The following is a 27,459-nucleotide window of genomic DNA, read 5'->3' as shown; positions in this document are numbered from 1 at the left end:
TTCCCCAGGGTCAGGATAGAGGGTTCCCGACCACCCCCTCTAATACCCAGCGGGAGACCCTCTCTGAGCCTTGCCCAGCCTCTCCAGCGCGCAGGAAAGGTACCAGGGCGCACCTGCCGGGCCGGGCCGCGCGCAAGAAGCGCGCAAAGAGGGAGGAGCCCTGCGGCGCAGGAAGAGGAGGAGGAGCCTGGCGGGGCTGCTCCCTCCCCTCTTTCCTTGCGCCCCCCCTTCCCCTCCCCGGCCTTTCCACCTGGCCCGCCGTCTCCCCGTAACTGGAGCATCTTCTCCGGCCCGGCTTTTGGACAGCTCCCGGGGGGCGCACGGAGCTGGCGCTCGCTTAAGGTAGGTTGGAAAGGGCGCTGGACGGGCGGGTGGGCTTAAGGAAGCCCCTCTGCTGCGGCGGGAGAGAGCGACCCCGCGCCGGGCAAGAAGCCTTCCCAGGTAAGGTTGCCAGGGGGTCTGCGCGACCCCCTTTTCCTAGGCCTGCAGAGAGGGAAGGATGCCCAAGAGATCTCTTTCGTTTGGGGAGGGGAACCCCCAAATCAGCTGGCATGGACCCCCCTGAGACCCTCAAGCAGCCCCCACCCCCACCCCCGCACCTATTTGGCCAGAGGAATACTGATAATCCCCCTCCCCCCAATACCAGTGCAGCTTTCCGTCTTCTGGCAGAGGTGGGGGTAGGGCTTTCTCCCATCCTTCCCTGTTAGGATGAACAGGGTCTCCCCTCCCTTGCTCTCAGGGGGCGGGGTGTAACACCCCCCCCCCCCCATCTTCCCCCCTTCCCCCCTTCCTTTGCCGGTGGAGAAATTGTGGAAGACAGGAGGCAAAAAAAAACCCCCAAGGAAATCTTCAAAGCTTGAAAGAGAGAACAGGAGGAAGAGGAGGAGGAGAGAAGGTGGGGAGAGAGGAGGAAGGCGGCAACCCCTTTGATCTGTGTGGCTGACACGCACACACACACACCCATCTGAATGTGTGGCTCAGTCCCTGTGGGGGTGGGGGGCTTCCCTCGTCTTTCTGCCTCTCACAAAAGGCACCCACTTGGGTGAGGTTGCGTAGGGAATCTAGTCTGCATGAAGGACTTTTCCAAACCAATCCATCAATGTTCTTGCTTTTTTCTTGTTTTCTGGTGCCTTGGGAAATAAATTGAGCTTCTCAAATACTGGGATTCTGCTATTATGTGTCCCCCCCCCCCTCCTCCTACTCCTTCTTTTCTCTAGATTGGCCGTACCCAATTCCTGCAACTGTTTTTCCATATGTTTTAGTTTCCAGGCCTTGAACCTTTCTGTGCTTTTTGGGGGGGGGGGGAGTAAGGCAGTCAAAGCCCCCACCTTGCGCACACACACACACACACACACAGAGCAAGAAATAGCTCCTTATCTCAGTTCACAGAAAATAGAATAGAATGGAATGGAATATACAATGGAATATACAATGGAATGGAATGGAATGGAATAGGAATAGAATATAGAATGGTATATAGAATTGAATTGAATATGGAATAGAATAATAATAGAATAGAATAGAATTATTTATTGGCCAAGTGCGATTGGACACACAAGGGATTTGTCTTTGGTGCAGATGCTCTCAGCGTACATAACGAAAAATAAAATATATTCATCAAGAGACATAAGATACAACACTTAGTGGTAGTCATAGGCTACTAATAAACAATCAAATTACACTAGAAAACAAATAAAACAATATAAAATTGAAAGACACAAGCAACATGGTTACAGTCATACGTGGGAAGAGATAGGTACTAGGAAGGAAGAGAATTATAATAGTTATACAGTCTTAGTAGGTAATATGACCGCGTTGTGGGAATTAGTTGTTTAGCAGAAGGATGGCATTCGGGGGGGGGGGGGGGGACTGTCCTTGTGTTTAGTTGTTCTGGTGTGTAGTGCCCTATAGTGTCATTTTAAGAGTAGAAGCTGGATAGAATAGAATGGAATAGAACAGAATAATAATAGAATAGAATAGAATAGAATAGAATAGAATAGAATAGAATAGAATAGAATAGAAATCTTTATTGGCCAAGTGTGATTGGACACACAAGGAATTTGTCTTTGCTGCCTATGCTCTCAGTGTACATAAAAAGACAAGATACATTCGTCAAGAATCATAAGGTACAACACTTCATTATATCCCAAAATTTGCATCCCATTCATCCTTCCGGGAAAATTTGACGGCGTTCCTCTGGTCCCTTCCTTCGTTCAAATTGTTCTCCCTAATATATTTTGTGTAAAACACTGACGATTTCCATTTAATAGAAAGGGTTGGGAAGAAAAAAAGCTTTGCTTGGTTTGAAGCAACAAGATTTTGAGTTCCTTTAATACAGGCGGTCCTCGTGTTACGACTGCCATTGCGCGCCCGAGTTTAGGTCGCTAAGCGAGACCTTTGCTGAGCGAGTTCATCCCCCTTGCTGCGGTTGTTAGGTGAATCCTTGCCGAAGCGAAGCTGGTTGCACGGTTGTTAAGTGGGATAAATGTTGTAGCAAATCATCATCTACAGAGAAACGTTGGCCGTTATAACGTTTTCCTCAAATAGATGATTGCAGTTTTCCAACGATTTTTGGAAAAACATTTTTACGTATTCGCCAAACGATAAATTGCTTTCTATCAGTTTCCTCTCGGTATGATATTCGGAGTAAATTTAATATTTCTCTCCCATCGATTGTTCGTCTGTTGCCTAGCGCTTGCCTCAATATTGAACTTCAATGTTTTTTTTAATCTCACACAATTTATACTTGGTTTCCCATTCGTATGTTTTTTTTTTCCAATCAGATTTTTATTTTCTACATTCTTTATACAATTTCTATCCCTATTTTAACTTTTTTTCTCCCTTTTCCATATCGCTATAATATTGAAAAGACGTGTTTTCCACCACTTTCGTTGTTCATACTTCCTGTCGTTAAATCAAAGTTCCATCCTTCATTCTTCCATTTTTCAATATCTCCTTATACAGTTTTAGTATCGTTCTCAATCATTGATAAGGTTCTCCGTTCATATTTTAATAGCAGCTTGGAAATAACCTCCATCTTTTATGTGACGTTTTTCAAATGTAGCCCCGCCTTTAATACCGCTAGTCCTCGACTTTCATTTAGTGACCGTTCAATGTTACGACGGCCCTGGAAAAAACGACTTGGGACCCTTGTCCACAGTGGTAGCATCCCCACGCAGAGGTGGGTTGCTACCGATTCGCACTAGTTTGGGCGAACCGGTAGCGGAATGCCGGTCTGGGTCACAGAACCGGCAGTGACCCAAGCTGGCCACGCGCCTGAACTGTTTCCCCAGTCACCGCAGCATGAGTTTTTTTGGCATTTTTTAAATGTTCTACGCAGGTGCAAACCTATTTAGAGGTGACATTTACCAACCCCTGTCCTCATGGATCACATGATCGAAATTAAGATGCTTGGCAACTGGTTCATACTTATGACCGTTGCTATGTCCCAAAGTCATGTTAACCCCCTTTCGCGACCTAAAGTCCATGAATCAGAATAGAGCGGGAAGGGACCTTGGAGGTCTTCTAGTCCAGTCCTCTGCTCGAGCAGGAGACCTTAGGCTATTTCAATCCATCAATCCATCAGAATAGAGCTGGAAGGGACCTTGGTGGTCTTCTAGTCCAACCCCCTGCTCAAGCAGGAGACCCTAGACCATTTCAATCCATCAATCAATCCATCAGAATAGAGCTGGAAGGGACCTTGGTGGTCTTCTAGTCCAACCCCCTGCTCAAGCAGGAGACCCTAGACCATTTCAATCCATCAATCAATCCATCAGAATAGAGCTGGAAGGGACCTTGGTGGTCTTCTAGTCCAACCCCCTGCTCAAGCAGGAGACCCTAGACCAGTGATGGCGAACCTTTTTTGGCTCGCGTGCCATAAGTGGGGGGAGTGCAGGGGGGTCGTGTGCGGGCGTGCCGCACCCATAATGCAATGCGCGAACCCCACCCCAGTGCGCATGCGCATACTACAGGTGCAACCCCCCCCCCCCAGTTTTTTGCATGGTTTTTCGCCCTCCCCAGGCTCCTGAGGCTTTATAGGAAAACAGCCTCCCCCGCCCCCCCGGAAGCCCTCTGGAGGTTTCAGGGACCTTCAGGAGGCTTCCCTGAAGCCTCCGGAGCAGTCAAAACGAACCTCCGAGCAAACCGGAAGTCCGTTCCTGAACTTCCGGTTTGCCCGTAGGGATGGTTTTTTGCGCTCCGGAGGCTTCAGGTAAGCTCATGAAGTCTCCGGAGGGCCTCTGGGGTGGGCGGGGGAGGCTCTTTTCGCCCTCCACAGGCTCCTATAAAGCCTCTGGAGCCTGGGGAGGGCGAAAAATGGCTTTAAAAAAGGGTAATCTCAGCTGGCGCCTCGCGTGCCCTGACAAATGGCTCTGCATGCCACCTGTGGCACGCGTGCCAAAGGTTCGCCATCACTGCCCTAGACCATTTCAATCCATCCATCAATCAATCAGAATAGAGCTGGAAGGGACCTTGGTGGTCTTCTAGTCCAACCCCCTGCTCAAGCAGGAGACCCTAGACCATTTCAATCCATCAATCCATCAATCAATCAGAATAGAGGTGGAAGGGACCTTGGTGGTCTTCTAGTCCAACCCCCTGATCGAGCAGGAGACCCTAGACCATTTCAATCAGAATAGAGCTGGAAGGGACCTTGGAGGTCTTCTAGTCCAACCCTCTGCTCAAGCAGGAGATCTTAGACCATTCCAATCAATCAATCAATCAGAATAGAGGTGGAAGGGACCTTGGAGGTCTTCTAGTTCAACCCTCTACTCAAGCAGGAGACCTCTAGGCCATTCCAATCAATCAATCTATCAGAATAGAGCTGGAAGGGACCTTGGTGGTCTTCTAGTCCAACCCCCTGATCGAGCAGGAGACCCTAGACCATTTCAATCAATCAATCCATCAATCAATCAGAATAGAGGTGGAAGGGACCTTGGTGGTCTTCTAGTCCAACCCCCTGATCGAGCAGGAGACCCTAGACCATTTCAATCAATCAGAATAGAGCTGGAAGGGTCCTTGGAGGTCTTCTAGTCCAACCCCCTGCTCAAGCAGGAGACCTTAGACTATTTCAGACAGGTGGCTGCCCAGCCTCTGCTTAAAAACCTCCAGTGATGAATTTGTGGTGGCAAGCTGTCCCACTGGTTGATTGTCCTCACTGTTAGGAAGTTTCTCCTTAATTTGCAGCTACATTCACTTCGCAACCGAATTACTAACCACTGCAGAGATTCACTTAACACGCAGTGACAAGAGGGGGGGGGGGGACTCACTTAACCAATGTCTCGATTAATGACATAAATTCGGGGCTCAATTGTGGTCGTAAGTCGAGAACTACTTGCATTTCCTCTTGTTTCGGACATTCCTTTTGAAGGATGTTTTTTTAATTGGGAGAAATTCGAAACCAGAAACCACTATTTATACCTTTTGAGTACAATGAGAGCTTCTGCACCGAAGACAAATTCCTTAAGTGTGTCCAATTACATTTGACCCATAAAGAATTTTGTTCCATTCCGTCTTCTCTTCTCCCCCCTCCCCTCTTCTCCTTATTCTGTATTTATTCTGCATTCCTTTTCTCCGTTAATCTGTTCTCTTCTCCTCTTTTTTCTCCTCTCTTCTCTTCTCTTCTCCTCTTCTTTTCCATTCTCTTCTCTTCTCCTCCCCTCCCCTCTTCTCCTTATTCTGTATTTATTCTGCATTCCTCTTCTCCGTTAATCTGTTCTCTTCTCCTCTTTTTTCTCCTCTCTTCTCTTCTCCTCTTCTTTTCCATTCTCTTCTCTTCTCCTCCCCTCCCCTCTTCTCCTTATTCTGTATTTCGTTCTGCATTCCTTTTCTCTGTTAATCTGTTCTCTTGTTTTGTTTTCTTTTCCTCTTCTCTTCTCCCCCTCCTCTTCTCCTTATTCTGCATTCCTCTTCTCTGTTAATCTGTTCTCTTCTCCTCTTTTTTCTATTCTATTCTCTTCTCCTCCCCTCCCCTCTTCTCCTTATTCTGTATTTTATTCTGCATTCCTCTTCTCTGTTAATCTGTTCTCTTCTCTTTTTTCTCCTCTCTTCTCTTCAACTCTTCTTTTCTCTTCTCTTCTCCTCCCCTCCCCTCTACTCCTTATTCTGTATTTTATTCTGCATTCCTCTTCTCTATTAATCTCTTCACTAATCTTCCCTTCTCTCCTTTAATTTGTATTTTGTTCTGCATTCCTATTCTCTTCTTTTATTTATCTTCTATAATCTATACTCTGTTTGGATTCTGAACGTTCCATAGAAGGAATATCTTTAAAAAAAAAATTTTTTTCAAACATTCTTTGTCTTGGACATCACGCCAGGTCCTTAGCAATTTGCTGTCTTGTTCTTCCAGATAGTCTTTGGATCTTGACCCTCATGTAAAGAACACAATGACCGAAGTCCAGATTGACAGTTCCTGCTTGCCCCCCGTCCAGGAAGGTATGTGATGAGAGGAATGAAATATTCAGAAACTTCCTCCCAATTTTTTTCCTTTAAATTATACGAAGAGCTTGCAACTATCCATTTGTAAAAGCAAGGTTGTTACACCTGGGCAGGAAAAGAAGAATCCAAGATACAAGTCCAGATTAGGGGAAACCCGGCTCAAAAACCATAACTATTACAATAGCAGAGTTGGACGGGACCTTGGAGGTCTTCTAGTCCAGCCCCCTGCCTAGGCAGGAAACCCTATACCGTTTCAGACAAATGGCTATCCAACATCTTCTTAAATATTTCCAGTGTTGGGGCATTCACAACTTCTGGAGGCAAGCTGTTCCACTGATTAATTGTTCTCACAATTAATTTCTCCTTAGTTCTAAGTTGCTGTGAGATGGGCTTTGGAGTCCTAGCGGATGATCATTTAAACCTGAGCCAGCCGTGTGCGGCAGCAGCCAAAAAAGCTAATACGATCCTCGGTTGCATAAACAGAGGCATAGAATGAAAACCAGGTGAAGAGTTAGTACCGCTTTGTAAAGCCTTAGTAAGGCCACACCTGGAATATGACTGCATCCAGTTTTGGTCCCCTTGTTACCAAATAAAAAGATGTTGAGATGTTGGAAAAAGTGCAAGAATGATGACGTCACGTTATTTTTGTTGGCAGAAGGAAGCCTCAGATTTACTACAGGTAGTTCTTGAGTTCATTTAGTGACTCTTCAAAGTTGCAGCGGCCCCGAGGAAGGTGGCTTAGGACCTTTTCCCCCACACTTACGACCGCGTGGCAACTTGACTCATATTTACGACAGTTGAAGGGTCCCGTAATCCCCCTTTTCGCGACCTTCTTACAAACAAAGTCAAGAGCAGGGGTGTCCAAACTTGGGAACTTTAAGACTTGTGGACTTCAACTCCCAGAATTCCCCACAAGTTGAAGTCCACAAGTCTTAAAGTTCCCAAGTTTGGACACCCCTGGTCAAGAGGGAAGCTGGATTTGCTGAATGACCCAGTGACCGGCTTAAGAACCGTGTTGATTCGCTGAACAACTGTGCCAAGGAAGGCCGTAAAATGAGAGGAAGCTCACCGAATAAACGTTTCAACTCAGGGACGCAAATGCTGGGCTCAATTGTGGGTCGTAATTCGAGGACTTACCGGTATTTCTTACTCATCGACTATGGCCGTGATGGCAAACCTATTGCACGGCTGCCAGAGGTGGCACGCAAAGCCCTCGCTGTGGGCATGGGTGCTGTTTGTTGCCAACTGCTCTTCTAGTTTCCAGCTGGTCTTCATGGGTGCCAGAGCACCAGAAAACAGCCTGAAAATGGCACGAAAAACGGCCAAAATTGGCCAAAAAACAGGCGCATTTTTGGTGCAATTTTCAGGTTGTTTTTGGACCATTTTCAAAGCTGTTTTCAGGCCATTTTTTGGGCATTTTGAGGCCATTTTGGTGGCATTTTCATGCCATTTTTTGGCCCAAAACAGCCTGAAAAATGGCCCAAAGACCAGCCAAAAATGTTTTTTGGGCTGTTTTCCCGGCCATTTTCCCGGGCATTTTGGGGGGTATTTTTCAGGTGGTTTTTGAACCGTTTTCCAAGCTGTTTTCAGGTCATTTCTGGGTCATTTTCAGGCCATTTTCAAGCCATTTTTGGGACATCTTCACGCCATTGTTTGGCCCAAAACAGCCTGAAAAATGCCCCCAAAACCAGCCAAAAATGGCCCAAAACAGGCTGTTTTGGGGGCTGTTTTGGGGGGCATTTTCTGGGCATTTTTCAGGCTGTTTTGGACCATTTTTCAAGCTGTTTTCAGGCCTTTTCTGGGTCATTTTCAGGCTGTTTTGGGGTCTTTTTTGGCCATTTTCAGGCTGTTTTCTGGGCCAAAACAGCCTGGAAAAAATGGCCTGAAAACGGCCTGAAAAACGGCACAAAACAGCTCAAAACTCCCCCAAAAAACAGGCATACACATGCCAGCCAGCTGGTCTTCAGTTTTTTGGCATGCATGCCCATGTATGCGCAAGCGTTCCAATTTGGGCACTCGGTGCTGAAAACATTCGCCATCACTGGCCTATGACATTCAGAGACCTACCGTCTCTTCCGGCTAGAAATCCCATTAAAAATGGGAATAAATTGCTAAATATATATAGATATATAATTATAAATACGAGCGTTTTACCCATTCGAACCAAGCTCTCTAATTTAAGTTCCTGTTGGGAAATCCTGAACATGTCTGGAATTGCCTTTCCAAGCTCAGCACTTTGATGCGCCTCCTTCAGGCACATTCTTTGGGGTGGGGAATTGGTCGAGGCTCTAAAATTCCAATTTTTTCCTGTTCTTCCTCCTGCAGTTTGCAGAGATTTCGCTGTCCTGGAAGATGGTGCCTTGGCCTATTGTCTACAAGAACAAGAGAGTAAGGATGGGAATTGGTGGGTGGGTGGGGGGAGTGAGTGACAACTCACTGTGGCCAACTTGCCATGGGGCAACTATCTTCAGGGCAAGAATTGCACGAATATCGAAGAAATTGTGGAATAGAATCATTAAAAGAAAGGATAGAATCGAACGACAGAGTTGGAAGGGACCTTGGAGGTCTTCTAGTCCAACCCACTGCTCAGGCAGGAAACCCTAAACCATTTCACATACAGTAGATGGTGAAGAGAAGAAAAGAAAATAGAATAGGAATAGAATAGGAATAGAATAGGAATAGAATAGGAATAGAATAGGAATAGAATAGAATAGGAATAGAATAGGAATAGAATAGGAATAGAATAGGAATAGAATAGGAATAGAATAGGAATAGAATAGCAGAGTTGGAAGGGACCTCGGAGGTCTTCTAGTCCAACCCCCTGCTCGGCAGGAAACCCTACACCCTTTCAGACCGAATGGTGGTCCAGTCCCTTCTTTAAAAACTTCCAGTGTTGGCGCATTCCCAACTTCTGGAAGGATACTGAAGAAGGGAGCAAAAAGGAAACGCGAACGACAGAAATGAAAACAATGTTTTAATGACGTTAAATAATAAAATCGAATGGGGGAGCGAGTTGCCCTGTGCCAACTTGGCAAGTTTGCCCCCTTTCTGTTGTGAGTGTGTGTGTTTGTGTGTGTGTGTGTCCTTCCAGCATTTAGCATCCCCCTCCCTCCAAGATGCCCCCCCTCCCTCCCCGTGCGCCATCTCGACAACATGAAGGAGCATGGAGGGTCTGTTTGTGTGTTTGGCACCGTCCCCCTTTTCAATTAACGAGATGGAGTCTTATCACTTTGGGGAATTCGGCGTGCAGACAGCTTTACAAGAGTCCGGGCCTTGCCAGATGAGATGGCATTTTAAGGGCCCGCTCTCAAGGTTGCTCCATCTCTCTTGGCAGCGGGTGGCAAGGACTGTCCTTTCCGCGGCCCACCGGTCGTCCTTTTGCGCTCGTGAATCATTCTGTGACGTCAAAGGCCCTTTGGATGACAGCACCCAAGTTCTGAGTCTCTTTCTCCCCCTCCCCCTCCTCCTTCCCCCCCTCCCCCGACTGTCTGGCCGGGGATTAATGGCTTGAGAGTTCAGGGCAAGGAAAGGACTTGTCTAAGCTTCAAGGTGTCTCGACTGAGCCAGGAACGGAGGGGGAAAGAGAGGGCACTTGCTCTTTCCAAGGGGCACGAATGGCTGCCCCACAGATAGGCAGGGGGCTTTTCTGACTCACCCCTCTCACCACCCCTTTCTAGCCAGCAGAGAGAAGTGGTCCTCTTTGGTCTACGAAACGGCCTACGGGCTCCTCAGAATTTGAACCCGCCGCATATCCAAGTAGCGACGGCCGCGGCCCTCAACCAAGCCATGTAACTCTCACCCCGCAACCAGCGCTTCCCCTCCCAATGACACTCACTCACTTGATGTGACCTCCCCACCACAAGACCCCTTAGAAGACCCTCACTTGACACACCCACACCTGACCCCTGCCAAGGTTCTCACTTATGGCCGACACCTGAGCCATCCCAAGGCCCCTCCGAAGTTCCTCACCTGATGTGGCCCTCACCTGAACCATCGCAGGAGCCATCCCCAAACCCTCACCTGAAATTACTCTCCCCTAACATGACCAGCTCATCACAATACCCATCTCCAGACACTCACCTGGCATGTCCCACATCTGACCCATCCTAAAACGCCACCCCTGGTGTGACCCACACCTGACCCATCACAGCCCATCACAAGATCCCAACCTAATCCCTCACAAAACCCTCACCTAAACCTTCACAAGATTCTCACCTAATCCATCACAAAACCCTCACCTAAGGTGATGCACACCTGACCCATCACGATCCATCACAAGACCCTCCCCTAATCCCTCACAAAATCCTCCCCTAATCCCTCACAAAACCCTCCCCTAATCCCTCACAAGACCCTCACCTAATCCCTCACAAATCCTCACCTAATCCCTCACATGATCCTCTCCTAATCCCTCACAAATCCTCACCTAATCCCTCATATGATCCTCACCTAATGTGACATACACCTGACCCATCACAACCCATCCCAAAACCCTCACCTAATGCCTCACAAAACCCTCACCTAATCCCTCACAAAATCCTCCCCTAATGCCTCACAAAATCCTCCCCTAATCCCTCACAAGACCCTCCCTTACTCCCTCACAAGACCCTCCCCTACTCCCTCACAAGACCCTCCCCTAATCCCTCGCATGATCCTCTCCTAATCCCTCACAAATCCTCACATAATCCCTCACATGATCCTCACCTAATGTGACATACACCTGACCCATCACGACCCATCCCAAAACCCTCACCTAATGCCTCACAAAATCCTCACCTAATGCCTCACAAAATCCTCACCTAATGCCTCACAAAATCCTCACCTAATCCCTATGGGTGGGGCCATTTACCATCCACCTGTGGCTTTACTCCCAAGTCGACCCTTGTTCCTTAGCTGTTCCCTTTGTCTGGCCACTCTGCGTACATCGGGAACAGGCCCCAGCTGTTCTTCTGCCCCACTGATCTCCAAGTCCGAAGGCAGCTGATAACTGTGGGACAGCCTTGGCCCCTTCTCTACCTCCGACACAGAGTCTTCATCCAAGCCTTCCTCAGACTCCAGGACTGGCCCATCTTCCTCCCCAACTTCCTCATTGTCCGAATCTGCCACCAGCTCTGCTGGCCGCTGGTGGGCCACAACAGAGAACAGCAGGAATGTCCTCTCCAGAAAAGCCAACCCAAAGACCAAGGAGGGCGACGTCTTTTTTCCCCACTGCTCCTCCTGAGTCTTTCTTCTTTCCTGTCTCTCTCTCTCAGTCGAACTGCACTACGCTTCCAACATTCAGAAGAACCAGCTGGTCCAGAATGACCTCCGAATGGCCAAGAGGCTTCAAAACCAGGAGGTGGAAGCTCAGAAGCTTCAGGATAGCAGGCCACCACCGAAAGAAAGGTAGGCTTCTTCTTCTCCCTTCTCTTGGGTTCAGGACAGAGGTGGTCTTCAGCCAGTTCACCCGAACCAGTAGTGGAAATTGCGGGTGGGATGGTTGGATGGATGGATGGATGGATAGCCATTTGCATTAAATGGTCTAGGTCCTCCTGCTTGAGCAGGGAGTTGGAGTAGAAGACCTCCAAGGTCCCTTACAGCTTTATTCTAATGGATGGATGGATGGATGGATGGATGGATGGATGGATGGATGGATGGATGGATGGATGGATGGAAATTGTCTAGGGTCTCTTGCTTGAGCAGGGAGTTGGACTAGAAGACCTCCAGGGTCCCTTCTGTGATTCTGTCTGATATTCAAGAAAGCCAGAATTGCTTCTTCTAACTGCCTCTTCCTCTGTCAACATGTAGCCCAGAGGGAGATCCTAAAAATGCCCAGGAAGATCTTCAGATGAAAGCAGGAAAGGATGATCGGAAGAAGGCAAAAGATAAGGTAGGAAATGATCTTTCTAGTACAAATTGCTGTGGCTTTGACTCTCTTTGCAAACACCAGCTTGTGCCAAAGTTGCAATGATGGAACCTTTTGTGTTTCTGGAGGTAGCCAATAAGATTTTCTGGGGTAAGGTCCTTGACTTACACCCACAATGGAGCCTGACATTTCTGTCACTAAGCAAAAACATTTGTTAACTGAGTGTCGCTGCTTCTCTGTGACAAATCCCTTAAATATTGGAACCCTGCTGTCATACCACCCCTACTGATTTTCCTTGATAATTCAGACAGGTGAGTGTCCAATCTCTTCTTAAAAACCTCCAGTGATGGAGCAGCCACCACTTCAGGTGGCAAGCTGTTCCACTGGTTGATTATCCTCCGTGTTACAAAGTTTCTCCTTAATTCCAGGTTGCTTCTTTCCTTGATTAGTTTCCACTCATTGCTTCTTACTGGGGAGGTCAGATCCTGCAATCATCTATGTTATGACTAACCAAATCTTAGAATCATAGAAACACAGAACATAGAATCGTAACATTGGAAGGGACCTTGGAGGTCTTCTAGTCCAGCCCCCTGCTCAACAGGAGACCCGATATCACTCTGGAGCCCTTCCTTCCTTCCTTCCTTCCTTCTGTCAGGCCTGTAATTCTGTTCCTTTTAGGATCTTTGGCCTGCCACATAATTAAAACATACATATTATGCTGTTTCATTGGTATAGTAGTTGGGAGGGAGGAATAGAAAGGAGTAGGATTGTGGAATGTATTGTTATGGATTTCTTAGAAGCTCAAGGTCGTCTTTTGTCTCCGCACCTCGACACCTGGCCGGAAGAAGAGGGGTGTACATGCCAGAGTGGAAGATGAAGATTGGACCATGTGATGAATTATGGGGTGTGGGGATAGATGATGAACTTTTAACTTGGGGAATTCACCGGATGTACCTTAGAGTTGAAATTTCACCAGCTTAATGCCAACATGCCTGTCTTATTAAATTGGAGTTTTAAGGACTACTTTGCCTTGGACAATGATTTAATTCTGCATGATATTTGGAACGCTGACACCTTCCTTCCTTCCTTCCATCCATCCATCCATCCATCCATCCATCCATCCATCCATCTATCCTGTATCATATTTATTTATCTCAGAATCAGAATTATATGGTTGGAAGGGACCTTGGAGGTCTTCTAGTCCAACCCCCTTCTCAAGCAGAAGACCCTATGTCATTCTGGAGTCCGTCCTTCCTTCCATCCATCCATCCATCCATCCATCCATTCATCCTTCCATCCATCCAGCATGTATCTTGTTTATTTATCTCAAAATCATAGAATTACATGGTTGGAAGGGACCTTGGAGGTTTTCTAGTCCAACCCCATGCCCAAGTGGGAGACCCTGGACCATTCAAATCAATCAGATTAGAGCTGGAAGGGACCTTGGGGGTCTTCTAGTCCAACCCCCTGCTCAAGCAGGAGACCATAGGCCATTTCAATCAGTCAATCAGATTAGAGTTGGAAGGGACCTTGGAGGTCTTCTAGTCCAGCCCCCTGCTCAAGCAGAAGACCCTTTGTCATTCTGGAGTCCTTCCGTCTGTCCATCCATCCATCCATCCATCCAGTATCTTATTTATCTATCTCAGAATCGTAGAATCACAGGGCTGGAAGGGCCCTTGGAGGTCTTCTAGTCCAACCCCCTGCTCGAGACGAAGACCTTATACCATTTCAGACAAATCTGTCTGCCCAATCTCTACTTCAAAAACCCCTCCAGTGTTGGAGCATCTCACAACTCCTGGTAGCAAGCTGTTCCACTGTTTCCTGGTTCTCAACATCGGGAAATTCCCCCACCCTTGTAGCTTGCGAGAGTCGGCCGTTGCCCTTTCTCCCCGCGGGTGATTTTGGGTCCGATCCAAATACTTCGAGTTGCCGATCAGGCGTATTGAACCCGGTTCCGAGACATTGAGGAGCGAAACGCGAGAGTAACATGACTTCACTTTTGCTCTTTTTCTTCGCCCAAGATTTGGTCAGTCGTAACAAGGGTGGGGAACCCGTTTGGCAAAGGCGTGCAGTTGGGGGAACGCTTCTGGCGCAAAGACGTGAGCCTTTTGCACAGAGGATACACCAGTGAACAATTGGTGGCATTCATCCTTCTCTCCCACGGGCCTCTCTCCGCCCAATAACTCACCACGGCCAACTCGGCACGGGAGAACTGGCTACGGGGCCATTTAACCATTCTGTTTTACATCTAAATAATTCTATTTCATTCTTTCAAATAAACACACAAAAAGGTATACGGTCCTCAGTTGTATCAACAATCAAAACCACGTGAAGGGTTTAGTAACCGCTTTGTAAGGTGGCTCAGGGGCTAAGACGCTGAAGCGTGTCGATCAGAAAGGTCGGCAGTTTGACGGTTCGAATTCCTAGCCCTACCGCGTCACGGAGTGAGCTCCTGTGACTTATCCCAGCTTCTGCCAACCTAGCCATAAGAAAGCAGGTAAAAAATGCAAGTAGAAAAATAGGAACCACCTTTGGTGGGAAGGGAACAGTGTTCCGTGCGCCTTCGGGAGTTGAGTTATGCCGGCCACATGACCACGGAGACGTCTTCGGACAGCGCTGGCTCTTCGGCTCTGAAACGGAGATGAGCAGCGCCCCCTAGAGTCGGGAACGACTAGCACGCATGTGCGAGGGGAACTTTTACCTATGAGCTTCTCAGATGTTCAGTTGCCTCTTGAAAAAAGCACTTTTTGGGACAACTGGGAATCTCCATAAACCGTGAGAAAGTATGATTGTTAGAGGGAGCATTATACAGAGTTTTTTATTTTAATTCATTACCAAATTTGGTTCCTGCTGTCTCACTTCTTGGAACAGGAAATGCAGCTGATCAATCAAGGACGTTTGGGCAGTAGCCCCTTCTTAAGTCACCCCTGCCTGACCCCATCATGGTTTGATGTTGGCTTTTCTTTGGTTTGTGGTTTGCATGTTGAGGGCAGACACTCGAAGGAGCCATCTCCCTGGGGTTTCGCCCGGCAAAGGAAGAGAAATCCGAGCAAGCAAGGCTCTAGTTCTCATGAAGGAGATTTTTTTTTGTTTTCTTTTGTTTCTCCCACCCAGGAGAGAGTCAAGCGGTTCCATCACCTGGAAAAGGACGAGATCGGTCAGCCGAAGCAAAGGACCTTGCGTGGGACAAGAGGTAAGGGACGAGCTGGGTCCCTAGGGATGGGGAAAGCAGGAGATGGTGTATCCTTTTTCAGACGAGCAGCCTGTCCAGTCTCTTCTTCAATACAATAATACAATACAATAGTAGAGCTGGAAGGGACCTTGGAGGTCTTCTAGCCCAACCCCCTGCCTAGGCAGGAAACCCTATACCATTTCAGACAGATGGCTATCCAACATCTTCTTAAAGACTTCCAGTGTTGGGGCATTCACAACTTCTGGAGGCAAATTCTGTTCCACTGATTAATTGTTCTGACTGTCAGGAAATTTCTCCTCAGTTCTAAGTTGCTTCTTTCCTTGATTAGTTTCCACCCATTGCTTCTTGTTCTACCCTCAGGTGCCTTGGAAAATAGTTTGACTCCCTCTTCTTTGTGGCAACCCCTGAGATACTGGAACACTGCTATCATGTCTCCCCTAGTCCTTCTTTCTCTTAAGCTAAACATACCCAGTTCCTGCAACCGTTCTTCATAGGTTTTAGCCTCCAGTCCCCTAATCCTCTTTCTTGCTCTTCTCTGCACTCTTTCTAGAGTCTCCACGTCTTTTCTACATCGTGGTGACCAGAACTGAATGCAAATATTCCAAGTGTGGCCTCACCAAGGCCTTGTAAAGCGGCATCAACACTTCACGTGATCTTGATTCTCTCCCTCTGTTGATGCAGTCTAGAACTGTGTTGGCTTTTTTGGCAGCTGCTGCACACGGCTGGCTCCTATTTAAATGGTTGTCCACTAGGACTCCAAGATCCCTTTCACAGTTACTACTACTGAGCAAGGTACCACCTATACTGTACCTGTGCATTCCGTTTTTGTTGCCTAAATGTAGAACCTTACTCTTTTCACCATTGAATTTCATTTTATTAGATAGTGCCCAATGTTCAAGTTTGTGCCCAATGTTCAAGTTCAAAAAATCTCCAGTGATGGAGCATCCACAATTTCTTGTGGCCAGCTGTTCCACTGGTTAATTGTTCCTCCCTGTCAGGAAGTTTCTCCTTAATCCCAGGTTGCTTCTCTCCTGGATGAGTTTCCATCGATTGTTTCTCCTCTTGCCTTCCGGTGCTTTGGAAAATAAGATGACCCCCTCCTCTTTGGGGCAGCCCCTCCGATATTGGAAAACTGCTTATCACACACACACACACACACACACACACACACACACACACACACACCGTCCTTCTTTTCATTAAACTAGACATCCCCAATTCGTACTTCCTATGTTTTTGTCTCCATGCCTTTAATCATCTTAGTTGCTCTTCTCTGCACTTTTACACAACTCCCCAGTCTTGGTTCTTAAAAACAGCCCAATAGTTTGCCATTTTCTGCCCCCCAAAAATTGTGATAGCAGTCTTCCACTATTTAGGGGGCTTCCCCAAAGAAGAGGGGGGTGAACTTATTTCCCAAAGCACCAGAAGGGAAGGGAAGAAGCAATGGATGGAAACTCAGGAGAGAAACTCACTGGAGATTTTTTAAAGAAGAGACTAGACAGCTGCTCATCTGAAAAAAGATACACGATCTCCTGCTTTGGCAGAGTGGGGGTGGACTAGAAGACCTCCGAGATCCCTTCCAACTCTCTTATTCTATATTCTAAGTTCTGAGTGGTTCCATCCCTGGAGGTTTTCAAGAAGAGACTGGACAGCTACTTGTCTGTAGTAGCTCGGGTCCCCCGCTTGAGCAGGGGGTTGGCATAGATGATCTCTGAAGTCCCTCCCACTTCTGTTCGAATTTTCCCCGTCCGTCTTTTCCTTTGTGTCTTCAGATGGCATCCCTGAAGCCCTGCATTGGGAGATGGCCAGGCTGGAGCTCCAGATTCAACAGCAGTTCCAGGAAGACGAGGAGCTGGCCCGGAAGCTGCAGGAGGAGGAAGAAGAGGAAGAAACCCGCATGGTACTCTACCGATTGAGAAGCGAATGCCAGGGCAAGCAGGGAGTGCCGTGCTGCCTCTTAGAAATGCCAACGGAAACCATCGTCTTAAAACTAGGATCGTCCCCTGCCAACGAGAGCAGAAAAAGGGGAGAGGGAGGGAAAGGGGTGGGCCGTGGGCCCCACCTCGATCTTGAGGTGACCCTGTTCTGCTTCTTGGCAGGCCACCATGTTCCTTTGCAGAATGGGATAACTTGCCCCAGCCAACTCGCCACAGGCAATTCGTAGCAGGAGGACACAACAATTTAGTTGGATTATTTGAAATCATTTTTTTAAAAAAAATTATCGTTTTTGTCACTCCCCTTTCATTTTGTCCCTTCTTCGGCGTCCTGCCTGGAAAGATTCTATTCCACTATTTCTTTGCTATTAGTGTAACTCTTGTGCTGTGGTGAATTGACCCTGGAGAGTTGACCATGGGGATTTGGCCATGGGGATTTGGCCATGTTGGCCATGGGGAGTTGGCCATGGTTGGCCATGAGGAGTTGGCCATGATTGGCTATGGGGAGTTGGCCATGGTTGGCCATGGGGAGTTGGCCATAGTTGGCCATAGTTGGCCATGGGGAGTTGGTTGGCCATGGGGAGCTGGCCATAGTTAGCCATGGGGAGTTGGCCATGGTTGACCATGGGGAGTTGGCCATAGTTGGCCATGGGGACTTGGTTGGCCATGAGGAGTTGGCCATGGTTGGCCATGAGGAGTTGGCCATGGTTGGCCATGGGGAGTTGGCCATGGTTGGCCATGGGGAGTTGGCCATGGTTGGCCATGAGGAGTTGGCCATGGTTGGCCATGGGGAGTTGGCCATGGTTGGCCATGGGGAGTTGGCCATGGTTGGCCATGAGGAGTTGGCCATGGTTGGCCATGGGGAGTTGGCCATGGGGAGTTGTTATAGACCCATTCATTTGTGCTGTACCAACGTTAAGCTGCTGGGAAGGGGGATATCTCTCTGGACCCCTGACCCAACACTTCCTTCCTTCTGCAGAGAGCCAGGAGGAACCGGGAGCAAGATGATGATTACCGGGCAGCTCAGGTAGCCCAGGATGAGGTGAGTGGCCGGCAACACGGTACGAAGCCTCTGTCTGAACTCTTCCCGCCACGCCTGTCATCTTTCTTGAGTTTCCCCTTCTCCTACAGCTCTGCTGTTTGCGCTACATCCAATTGGAATCCCCTCCTTGTAACCTCAACTTAGAGGTCGTCCTTGACTTACGGACGTCCGTTTAGCAACAGTTTGAAGTTACAGTGGTGGGGGGAGGGGGGAAGAAACCAAAAAAAACCCTCATTGGATTTAATGATGGTCACCGTATTCCCTGCCCTCCTCAAGTCGTGGTGAGTCACATGGTACCATTTGTGACTTTCCCAGTCAGCTTTTGACAATGGGGAAATAAAAATAAATAATAATAATAATAATTTTGCCTCTCGGGCCCAGGGCACTTTTTCCAGGGAGGTTGTTGTGGCATGCCAGCAGCCAGCAAAACTGGTAGTAGATTCGGACAGTGAGGAGGTTGGGGAGGAAGATGGGCCAGTCCTGGAGTCTGGGGAAGGCTCTGATGAGGGCTCTGTGTCGGAGGCAGAGATGGGGCCAGGGCCGTCTGACAGTTATCAGCTGCCTTCAGAGTCAGACATCAGTGAGGCAGAAGAACAGCTGGAGCCTGTTCCCAGTGTGCGCATGTGCAGAGAGGCCAGACAAACAGCTAAAGAAGAGGGGTCGACTTGGGAGGAAGGCCACAGGTGAACGATGAATGGCCCCTCCCAGAGGGAATAAAAGAGGAGCGACAGGGGAGTGGAGTTTGCAGGAGGCCATTAGTTCGCTTCATTGGTTTGGAGACTTTGCAGAGATCGGCCTGGCAGCTCTCCAAGCCAGAGAAGTTCTGTGACCGTAAATCCTCCCTGGAAAGACTTTGCTGGAGGTGAAGGATCAGAATTCACCGTCAATGAATAAAAGGGGTTTTTGTCGGGACCAGGAGCTTGAAAACAGAGGTCTCTGATAAATCCTTTCTCCCTTCCCACCCATCCCCCTAGGAAATTGCACGCTACCTGCAGGACAAGGAACTCCAGACCCAGTGGGGGTCCCCACGCCAGGAAAGGCAGCAGGCCGAGCCCCCTGGGCGGCCTGAAGGACAGATCCACTGCAACCCAGAGGTAAGAAGCCACATCACAACGTCATCTGGGGACGTGTTCTCCATCTATTGTCAATAGATGACAGGACAGAAGAACAGAGTTGGAAGGGACCTTGGAGGTCTTCTAGTCCAACCACCCCCCCCCCTGCTCAGGCAGGAAACCCTACAGCATTTTGGACAAATGGCTGTCCAGTCGTTTCTTAAAAACCTCCAGTGACGGAGCTACCCACCCCTTCTAGTAGCAAGCTGTTCCACTGGTTAATTGTCCTCGCTGTAAGGAAGTTTCTCCTTGATTCCAGGTTGCTTCTCTCCTTGGTTAGTTTCCATCCATTGTTTCTTGTCCTGCCTTCTGGTGCTTTGAAGAGTAAAGGGACCCCCTTCCTCTTCTTTGGGGCAGCCCCTCAAATATTGGAAGACTGCTGTCATGTCCCCCACCCCCCGCCCTTAGACCTTCTTTTCTCTAGACTGCCCAAATCTTCCTTCGGTTACTACTGGTTTCCAAATAATGCAAGGCTGATGTGTGAATTTAATTAGCACTTCTAGACCGCCCCCTCTCCCAAAAGGGACTCGGGGCGGTGTACAGTCCATATCAAAAACATCATACATAATAACAATTAAAAATTATTAGATGGATAAATACATAAATAAGAGGAGGATAAAATAGACAGAACTGTAATTGCTAAATAAACAATTTAAAATATACAAAATTTAAAACCCTAGTGTCCTATAAAATTAAGTCCCCTAAAAAACCAGTAGGAAATATATATGCCAGGAGGTAGACGTTAAGAATTATGCCAGGCCAGCCAGTCGGAACAGGTGTGTCTGTGTGAAGGGCGCTCCCTGGTGGAGACGTTGGGCGTCGTCCTTGGGGGTGCCTTCACGCCCAATCTAGAATATTCCTTTAGTAGGAAATGAAGCAACCAATTTTCCTCAACCTTGGCAACGCCTAGAATTGGGGAGAACACAAAACGGCCTATCAGATATTAATACAATCGAATGAGTCCAGAGACATTTCACGAGAAGACTTAAAACACCTCAAAGAGGGTGAGAATTTGGGTGCGTCTTATACACCGAATGGAGACCCGTCGGCCCCCCACCTCCTTGCAGCAAACGGGGAAAATGGGGCTGCAATAGGCTAGAGCAATCCCTGCAGCTTGAAACAGCTGATGATCGGGAGGCACAAACTGAAAGTGAAAGCGAAACTTGCTGTTGGCTCCAGAGGCAAATTGCTGGGAGGCAGAGGCAGTTTTTTTTTCTTCCTTGTGCTAATCAACCTGTTTGCTGTTTGCTGCAAGGAGGTAAGTCGATAACTATAAATGCCTATAGAACTATTTCAAATTATTGGACTTATTTTTTAAAGACTTCTTTATTATTGTTCTGGACAGCTTAACAAAACGAAGAAGCTTTTTAAAAATAAATGCTCGATCTGAACAGGCCCGGCGCTATTGTATCTCCTTGGAAATAGCAGAGAATAACGTATACTTCCAGAAAGCCATCTCACTTTTAACTGCATCTGTGCAAGAATTGTCTGAAGTGTAACACCACAAATGGCGTATATCTTCTGTACTGTTTGCTGTGTGTTGCAAGGAGGCAAATTGCTGGGAGGCAGAGGCAGATTTTTTCCCCTTGTTTTCCACCCCAAAAGTCATATACTTCGGAGCGTCTTATACTCCGAAAAATACGGTATATCTGTTATTTCATTCATGCTCGACGAAATAAATAAATAAAATAAAAAATGAGTAAAAACTTAAGAGAAACACAAAACCCACCCCCCAAAAAACCCCAACCAAGAACCTCCTTTCCAAACCAACTTGGCCTCCTCTCTCTTGCCTTCTTTCCAGAAGGACTCCTGGCCGAGTGGCCGAAGTCCATCCCTGCTGAGAATCCAGACCCAGGAGGACACCAACGGGACGATGAAAATGACCCCCGTGGAGAAGAAGTCAGTGCTACGTCCGGTGGATGGACTGCTTTCATCCCAGAGTTAGGGAATTCATGTTGAAGGCCAAAATACTTTCAATGGCAGGGGCGGTGGTTGGGATGCAGCATGGCAGGCTGACTTTGCCCACAGCCAGCAGTTCGATCCTGACCGGCTCAAAGTTGACTCAGCCTTCCGTTCTTCCGAGATCAGTAAAATGAGGACCCAGATTGTTGGGGGGAAGAGGCTGACTCTGTAAACCATTTAGAGAGGGCTGTAAAAGCACTGTGAAGCGGTATATAAGTCTAAATGCTATTCTGTTCTATTCTATTTATTTCTATTCTATTCTACACTATTCTATTCTATCGTATTCTATTTATTTCTATTCTATACTATCCTATTCTATTTATTTCTATTCTATTCTATTTATTTCTATTCTATACTATTCTATTTATTTCTATTTCATACTATTCTATTATATTTATTTCTATTCTATACTAGTCTATTTATTTCTATTCTATACTATCCTATTATATTTATTTCTATTCCATTCTATTTATTTCTATTCTATACTGTTCTATTTATTTCTATTTTATACTATTCTATTTATTTCTATTCTGTTCTATTTATTTCTATTCTATTCTATACTAGTCTATTTATTTCTATCCCATCCTATTCTATTCTGTACTATTCTATTTGTTTCTATTCTATTCTATTTATTTCTATCCTATCCTATGCTATTCTATTCTATTCTATTTGTTTCTATTGTATTCTATTTCTATTCTAATTCTATTGTATTCTATTTTCTATTCTATATTCTATTCTGTTCTGCTCTGTTCTATGCTATTTTATTTTCTATTTTATTTCTATTAGTTATTCTATTCTGTTCTATTCTATTCTATTCTAAAGCAACAACTGGAGAGGTTTTTAAAAGTGTCTTATACTCCTGTTGTTGTTGTTGTTTTTTACTTAGGCCACAGTTTTGCCAAAATATCGCTGAAGTTCTGGATCCAACTTTTCAAGCCACTAAAATGGGAACATCTTCTGATGTGATGGATCTGGCTTCAAAAGGTAATAACAGAGCAATTGTATTCCTATTTATATTAGAGGAACTTAGATTTCTAAATAGAATAGAATATAGAAGTAGAAATAGAACATAGAACATAGAATATAGAATAGAATAGAACAAAACATAGACTATAGAATAGAATAACAGAGTTGAAAGGGACCTTGGAGGTCTTGTAGCCCAACCCCCTGCTCAAGCAGGAGAACCTGTAACAGAGGAGATCCATACACAAACCAATATTATGTCTAACACAGCCTGGAAAATAACGTTAAGAAAAATGATTTTTGAGGAGAGAAGAGAGTGTTTAGGGGAAGAAGAGATACTTGTGCAGTGCTAACATTTCCTTTCTGTTCCTTCTCTTCCCTCCCTCCCTCCCTCCCTCCCTTTCTCCCTTCCTCCCTTCCTTCCTTCCTTCCTTCCTTCCTTCCTTTACTTTCTCTTCCTTCCTTTCCTTTCCTTTCCCCTTCCTTCCTTCCTTTCTCTTCCTTTCCTTTCCTCTTCTCTGCTCTCCTTTCTTTCCTTTCCTTTCCTCCTTGTAGCCCCCAGCCCAGGACCCCTGGCCCAGACGGACAGCAGCTCCTTCGACTACCCGCAGGGGGTGGCAGCCCCCGTCTTTGTCTCCCCGACTAAACGACAGCCAGACAAGGTGGGCTGCCCAAAATCCAGCAACAAAAAAGATGGCTGCCGGCAGCAGTGAGCCTCCTGCCGAAGGTCCCTGTCGGTTCTGACGCTTTTTGCCCTCCAAAGTTTCACTCATGTCTTGGCTGAATTTCTATCTCAAGCGGTCAACAGGATGTTTTAAAAGCTGCTTCCTCTTATTTCGACCTGAACTCCCCCTCCCCACTTAATTCTGCGCGAAAGGCAGCCTGTCGATCCCCAAAAAGGAACACAAAAAGCTTCAGTAAAAACAAAAAAAACAAAAACCCAATTCCCAAAATGGAATTTTTTAGAGAGGGAAGTTTAGTCTGTCGGTGGCCCAAATATTCCCCCTTTTTAAAAAATAATAATAATTAATTGCTTTTACATTTCAAAGATTTCCACTACGTGCCCAGGAATTCCTTGCACTATCCAGAGACACACATACGCACAGTTGTGGCCAGGCTGCACGGATCGCACAAATTAAACTGCAGAGAGGCTACCCAGGTAGTCAGAAGGGGACCTCAGAGGTCTTCTAGTCCAGCCCCCCTGCTCGAGCAGGAGGTCCTTGATTTGACAGCCGTTCGATGAGGGGCCATTCACAGTTGTGGTGCCGAAAAAAAAAGGGACTTCACACCATTTTTCACAGTTGTGAACTTTCTAGCATCCCCGTGCTCATGTGATCAAAATTCAGAGGCTTGGCAACTGGCATGTACTTATGACGGTTGCAATGTCCCGAGGTTAGGTGATCTCTTTTTGTGACCAAGGTCCATGAGGAAGCCAGATTCACTTAACAATCAGGTTACTGACTTCACACCTGCAGGGATTCACTTAACCACGGTGGCAAGGAAGGACGTAAAATCAGGGAAAACTCACTTGTTCTGCTTAGCGACAGAAATGTCAGGTTCGATTGTAGTCATAAGCCGGGGACTGCCTATACTCTTGTGCGACTCGATGCTCGTGCAAATAGCCTTTATCTGGCTGATGACTGTTGGCAACTTTTAATTTATGTACCTCCCTTCTCTCTCTCCCTCTCTCTCTCTCTCTCTCTCTCTCTTTAATATAAATCCAATAAAGCAAACAAAACATAAAACATTTATCTCTCTTTCTCCATCTCTCCATCTCTTTTTCTTTCTCCATCTCTCCATCTCTTTCTTCCTCTCTTTCTCCATCTCTCTCTCTCTCCCCCCCCCTCTCTTTATCTTTCTCCATCTCTCTATCTCTTTCTCTCTCCATCTTTCGTTCTCTCTCTTTCCATCTCTCTCTCTCTCCCCCTCTCTCTTTATCTTTCTCCATCTCTCTATCTCTTTCTCTCTCTTTCTCTCTCCATCTTTCGTTCCCTCTGTCTCCATCTCTCTCTTTCTCTCCATCTCTTTCTCTCTTTCTCTTTCTTTCTCTCTTTCTATCTTTCTCCATCTCTCCATCTTTTTCTCTCTTCTTTCTCTCTGCTTCCATCTCTCTCTTTTTCTCTCCATCTCTCTTTCTTTCTTTCTCCCTCTCTCGCTTTATCTCTTTTCTCTCGCTCTCTTTAGCTCTCTCTCTCTCGCTCTTTCTCTACATATTTTGAATAAAACCCTTACTTATGGGTCGTTTTTGAATGTCAGTAGAGAGTTCTGTTTCGCGTACAGCTTCAGAAATGACTTTTCCCAGGGGCGGCATTTCCCAGCGCTGTCGTATTTCGAGCCCCCTTCTTCTTAGAACTGGATCTCACCGTTGCCACTCGCTTCCAAGCAGTCTGAAAGTTTTCGAGAAAAAACGTGGATTGACGGAGTTTTGCAAGTGGGGGGAGGGGGGGCTTCCCAGCAGACGGAGGAGGAGGTGGGGGGGGAAGGGGTTCTTCGAATATATTACAAGCAGATATAGTGACTTTCTGTTTACTTTTTGAACCGACAGCTATCAAAACACCCCAGAGTTCCACGCCCTTTTGGGTTGTCAGATGTGGGTTTTTTGGCTGTTTTTCTTCCTTCAGAGCGGGGAAGCACCTGTTCTTTCTGTCGCCCAGCAAAATAACCACCCTGTGCTGCGCTTAGAATTAATCCAAATTTATATTTATAATTTATATACAACTCGTCCACAGCTTAAAACTACAACCGAGCCCAAAAGTGAGGCCGTTGTTAAGCGCGTTCCATCCTGTCCTACGAACTTTCTTGCCGCCGTGTCTGAGCGAATTGCTCAAAGCCAGCCACACACGGTCGTTAAGTGAATCCCGCTTCCCCCCGTGGATTGCGCTCCTCCGACGGTCGCAAAAAAAAGGGGGGGATCGTGTGACAAAACGCACACACCCCGGAACGCTGCGACCGTCATAACGATGAGTCCGTTTCCAAAGCATCGGAATTTGAATCCCGTAAACCGTGGGAATGCCGTAACGGTCATAAGTGCAGAAAAACGGCTCTGAGTCCCCCCCTTTTTTTAAATGACATAATCAGTTTCAATGGTCGCTAAATGAACCTCGACTTATTGAATTTCATTGAATGTCTTTAGTAAAGCCAAGCCTCTGAATTTCAGGCACATGAATGCAGGGATACTACAACGGCCGTAAGGATGAAAAACGGCCCTAAACAGAGGTGGGCTGCAGCTGATTTGGACCGGTTGGGGTGAACCGGTAGTTCATGGTAGTCACCTCACCATGGCCAACTTGCTATGGCCAACTCACCATGGCCATGTTATCATGGCCAACTCACTAAGGTCAACTGCCCATGGTCAACTGCCCATGGCCAACTCACTAAGGTCAACTGCCCATGGCCAACTCACTAAGGTCAACTGCCCATGGCCAACTCACTAAGGTCAACTGCCCATAATCAACTGACCATGGCCAATTCACTATGGTCAACTCCCCATGGTCAACTGCCCAATTCCCTATGGCCACATCACTAAGATCAACTGCCCACGGTCAACTGCCCAATTCCCTATGGCCAAATCACTAAGATCAACTGCCCACGGTCAACTGCCCACCAACACACTAAGGTCAACTGCTCATGGCCAACTCACTAAGGTCAACTGCCCATGGCCAACTCACTAAGGTCAACTGCCCATGGCCAACTCACTAAGGTCAACTGCCCATGGCCAACTCACTAAGGTCAACTGCCCATAGTCAACTGCCCATGGCCAATTCACTATGGTCAACTGCCCATGGTCAACTGCCCAATTCCCTATGGCCAACTCACTAAGATCAACTGCCCATGGTCAACTGCCCATGGCCAACTCACTATGGTCAACTGCCCATCGTCAACTGCCCAATTCCCTATGGCCAACTCACTAAGATCAACTGCCCATGGTCAACTGCCCATGGCCAATTCACTATGGTCAACTGCCCATCGTCAACTGCCCAATTCCCTATGGCCAACTCACTAAGATCAACTGCCCATGGTCAACTGCCCATGGCCAACTCACTAAGATCAACTGCCCATGGCCAACTCACTAAGGTCAACTGCCCATGGCCAACTCACTAAGGTCAACTGCCCATAATCAACTGCCCATGGCCAATTCACTATGGTCAACTCCCCATGGTCAACTGCCCAATTCCCTATGGCCACATCACTAAGATCAACTGCCCAAAGTCAACTGCCCAATTCCCTATGGCCAAATCACTAAGATCAACTGCCCACGGTCAACTGCCCACCAACACACTAAGGTCAACTGCTCATGGCCAACTCACTAAGGTCAACTGCCCATGGCCAACTCACTAAGGTCAACTGCCCATGGCCAACTCACTAAGGTCAACTGCCCATGGCCAACTCACTAAGGTCAACTGCCCATAGTCAACTGCCCATGGCCAATTCACTATGGTCAACTGCCCATGGTCAACTGCCCAATTCCCTATGGCCAACTCACTAAGATCAACTGCCCATGGTCAACTGCCCATGGCCAACTCACTATGGTCAACTGCCCATCGTCAACTGCCCAATTCCCTATGGCCAACTCACTAAGATCAACTGCCCATGGTCAACTGCCCATGGCCAATTCACTATGGTCAACTGCCCATCGTCAACTGCCCAATTCCCTATGGCCAACTCACTAAGATCAACTGCCCATGGTCAACTGCCCATGGCCAACTCACTAAGATCAACTGCCCATGGCCAACTCACTAAGGTCAACTGCCCATGGCCAACTCACTAAGGTCAACTGCCCATAATCAACTGCCCATGGCCAATTCACTATGGTCAACTCCCCATGGTCAACTGCCCAATTCCCTATGGCCACATCACTAAGATCAACTGCCCAAAGTCAACTGCTCAATTCCCTATGGCCAAATCACTAAGATCAACTGCCCACGGTCAACTGCCCACCAACACACTAAGGTCAACTGCCCATGGCCAACTCACTAAGG

General features: G+C 47.2%; 1 protein-coding gene across 3 annotated transcripts; it reads left to right on the top strand.

Annotated features, from left to right (window-relative positions):
* The first annotated feature begins 178 nt into the window (after positions 1-178).
* LOC309393143 (uncharacterized protein) lies at positions 179-24,721 on the top strand. 3 transcript variants are annotated; one of them, XM_081955037.1, is made up of 12 exons: positions 179-342; positions 6,344-6,429; positions 8,758-8,820; positions 11,682-11,814; positions 12,217-12,298; positions 15,389-15,467; positions 17,240-17,367; positions 18,381-18,443; positions 19,418-19,537; positions 21,357-21,495; positions 22,404-22,501; positions 23,036-23,173. In XM_081955037.1, exons 2-11 carry the CDS (start codon positions 6,381-6,383, stop codon positions 22,481-22,483), a joined length of 936 nt encoding a protein of 311 aa, XP_081811163.1. In that variant the 5' UTR covers positions 179-342; positions 6,344-6,380; the 3' UTR covers positions 22,484-22,501; positions 23,036-23,173. The 3 variants fall into 3 exon arrangements, with proteins under 3 accessions (XP_081811163.1, XP_081811162.1, XP_081811161.1); XM_081955036.1 differs by having other exon boundaries at positions 184-342; positions 21,360-21,454; positions 23,036-24,721; XM_081955035.1 differs by having other exon boundaries at positions 190-342; positions 21,357-21,454; positions 23,036-24,721.
* Positions 24,722-27,459: the final 2,738 nt, after the last annotated feature.

Source organism: Natrix helvetica, assembly GCF_964273705.1.
Source record: "Natrix helvetica genome assembly, chromosome: 5".
Lineage (NCBI taxonomy): Eukaryota > Metazoa > Chordata > Lepidosauria > Squamata > Natricidae > Natrix > Natrix helvetica.
Note: the sequence above shows the minus strand (reverse complement) of the source record. Positions and strands in the feature narration are given on the sequence as shown.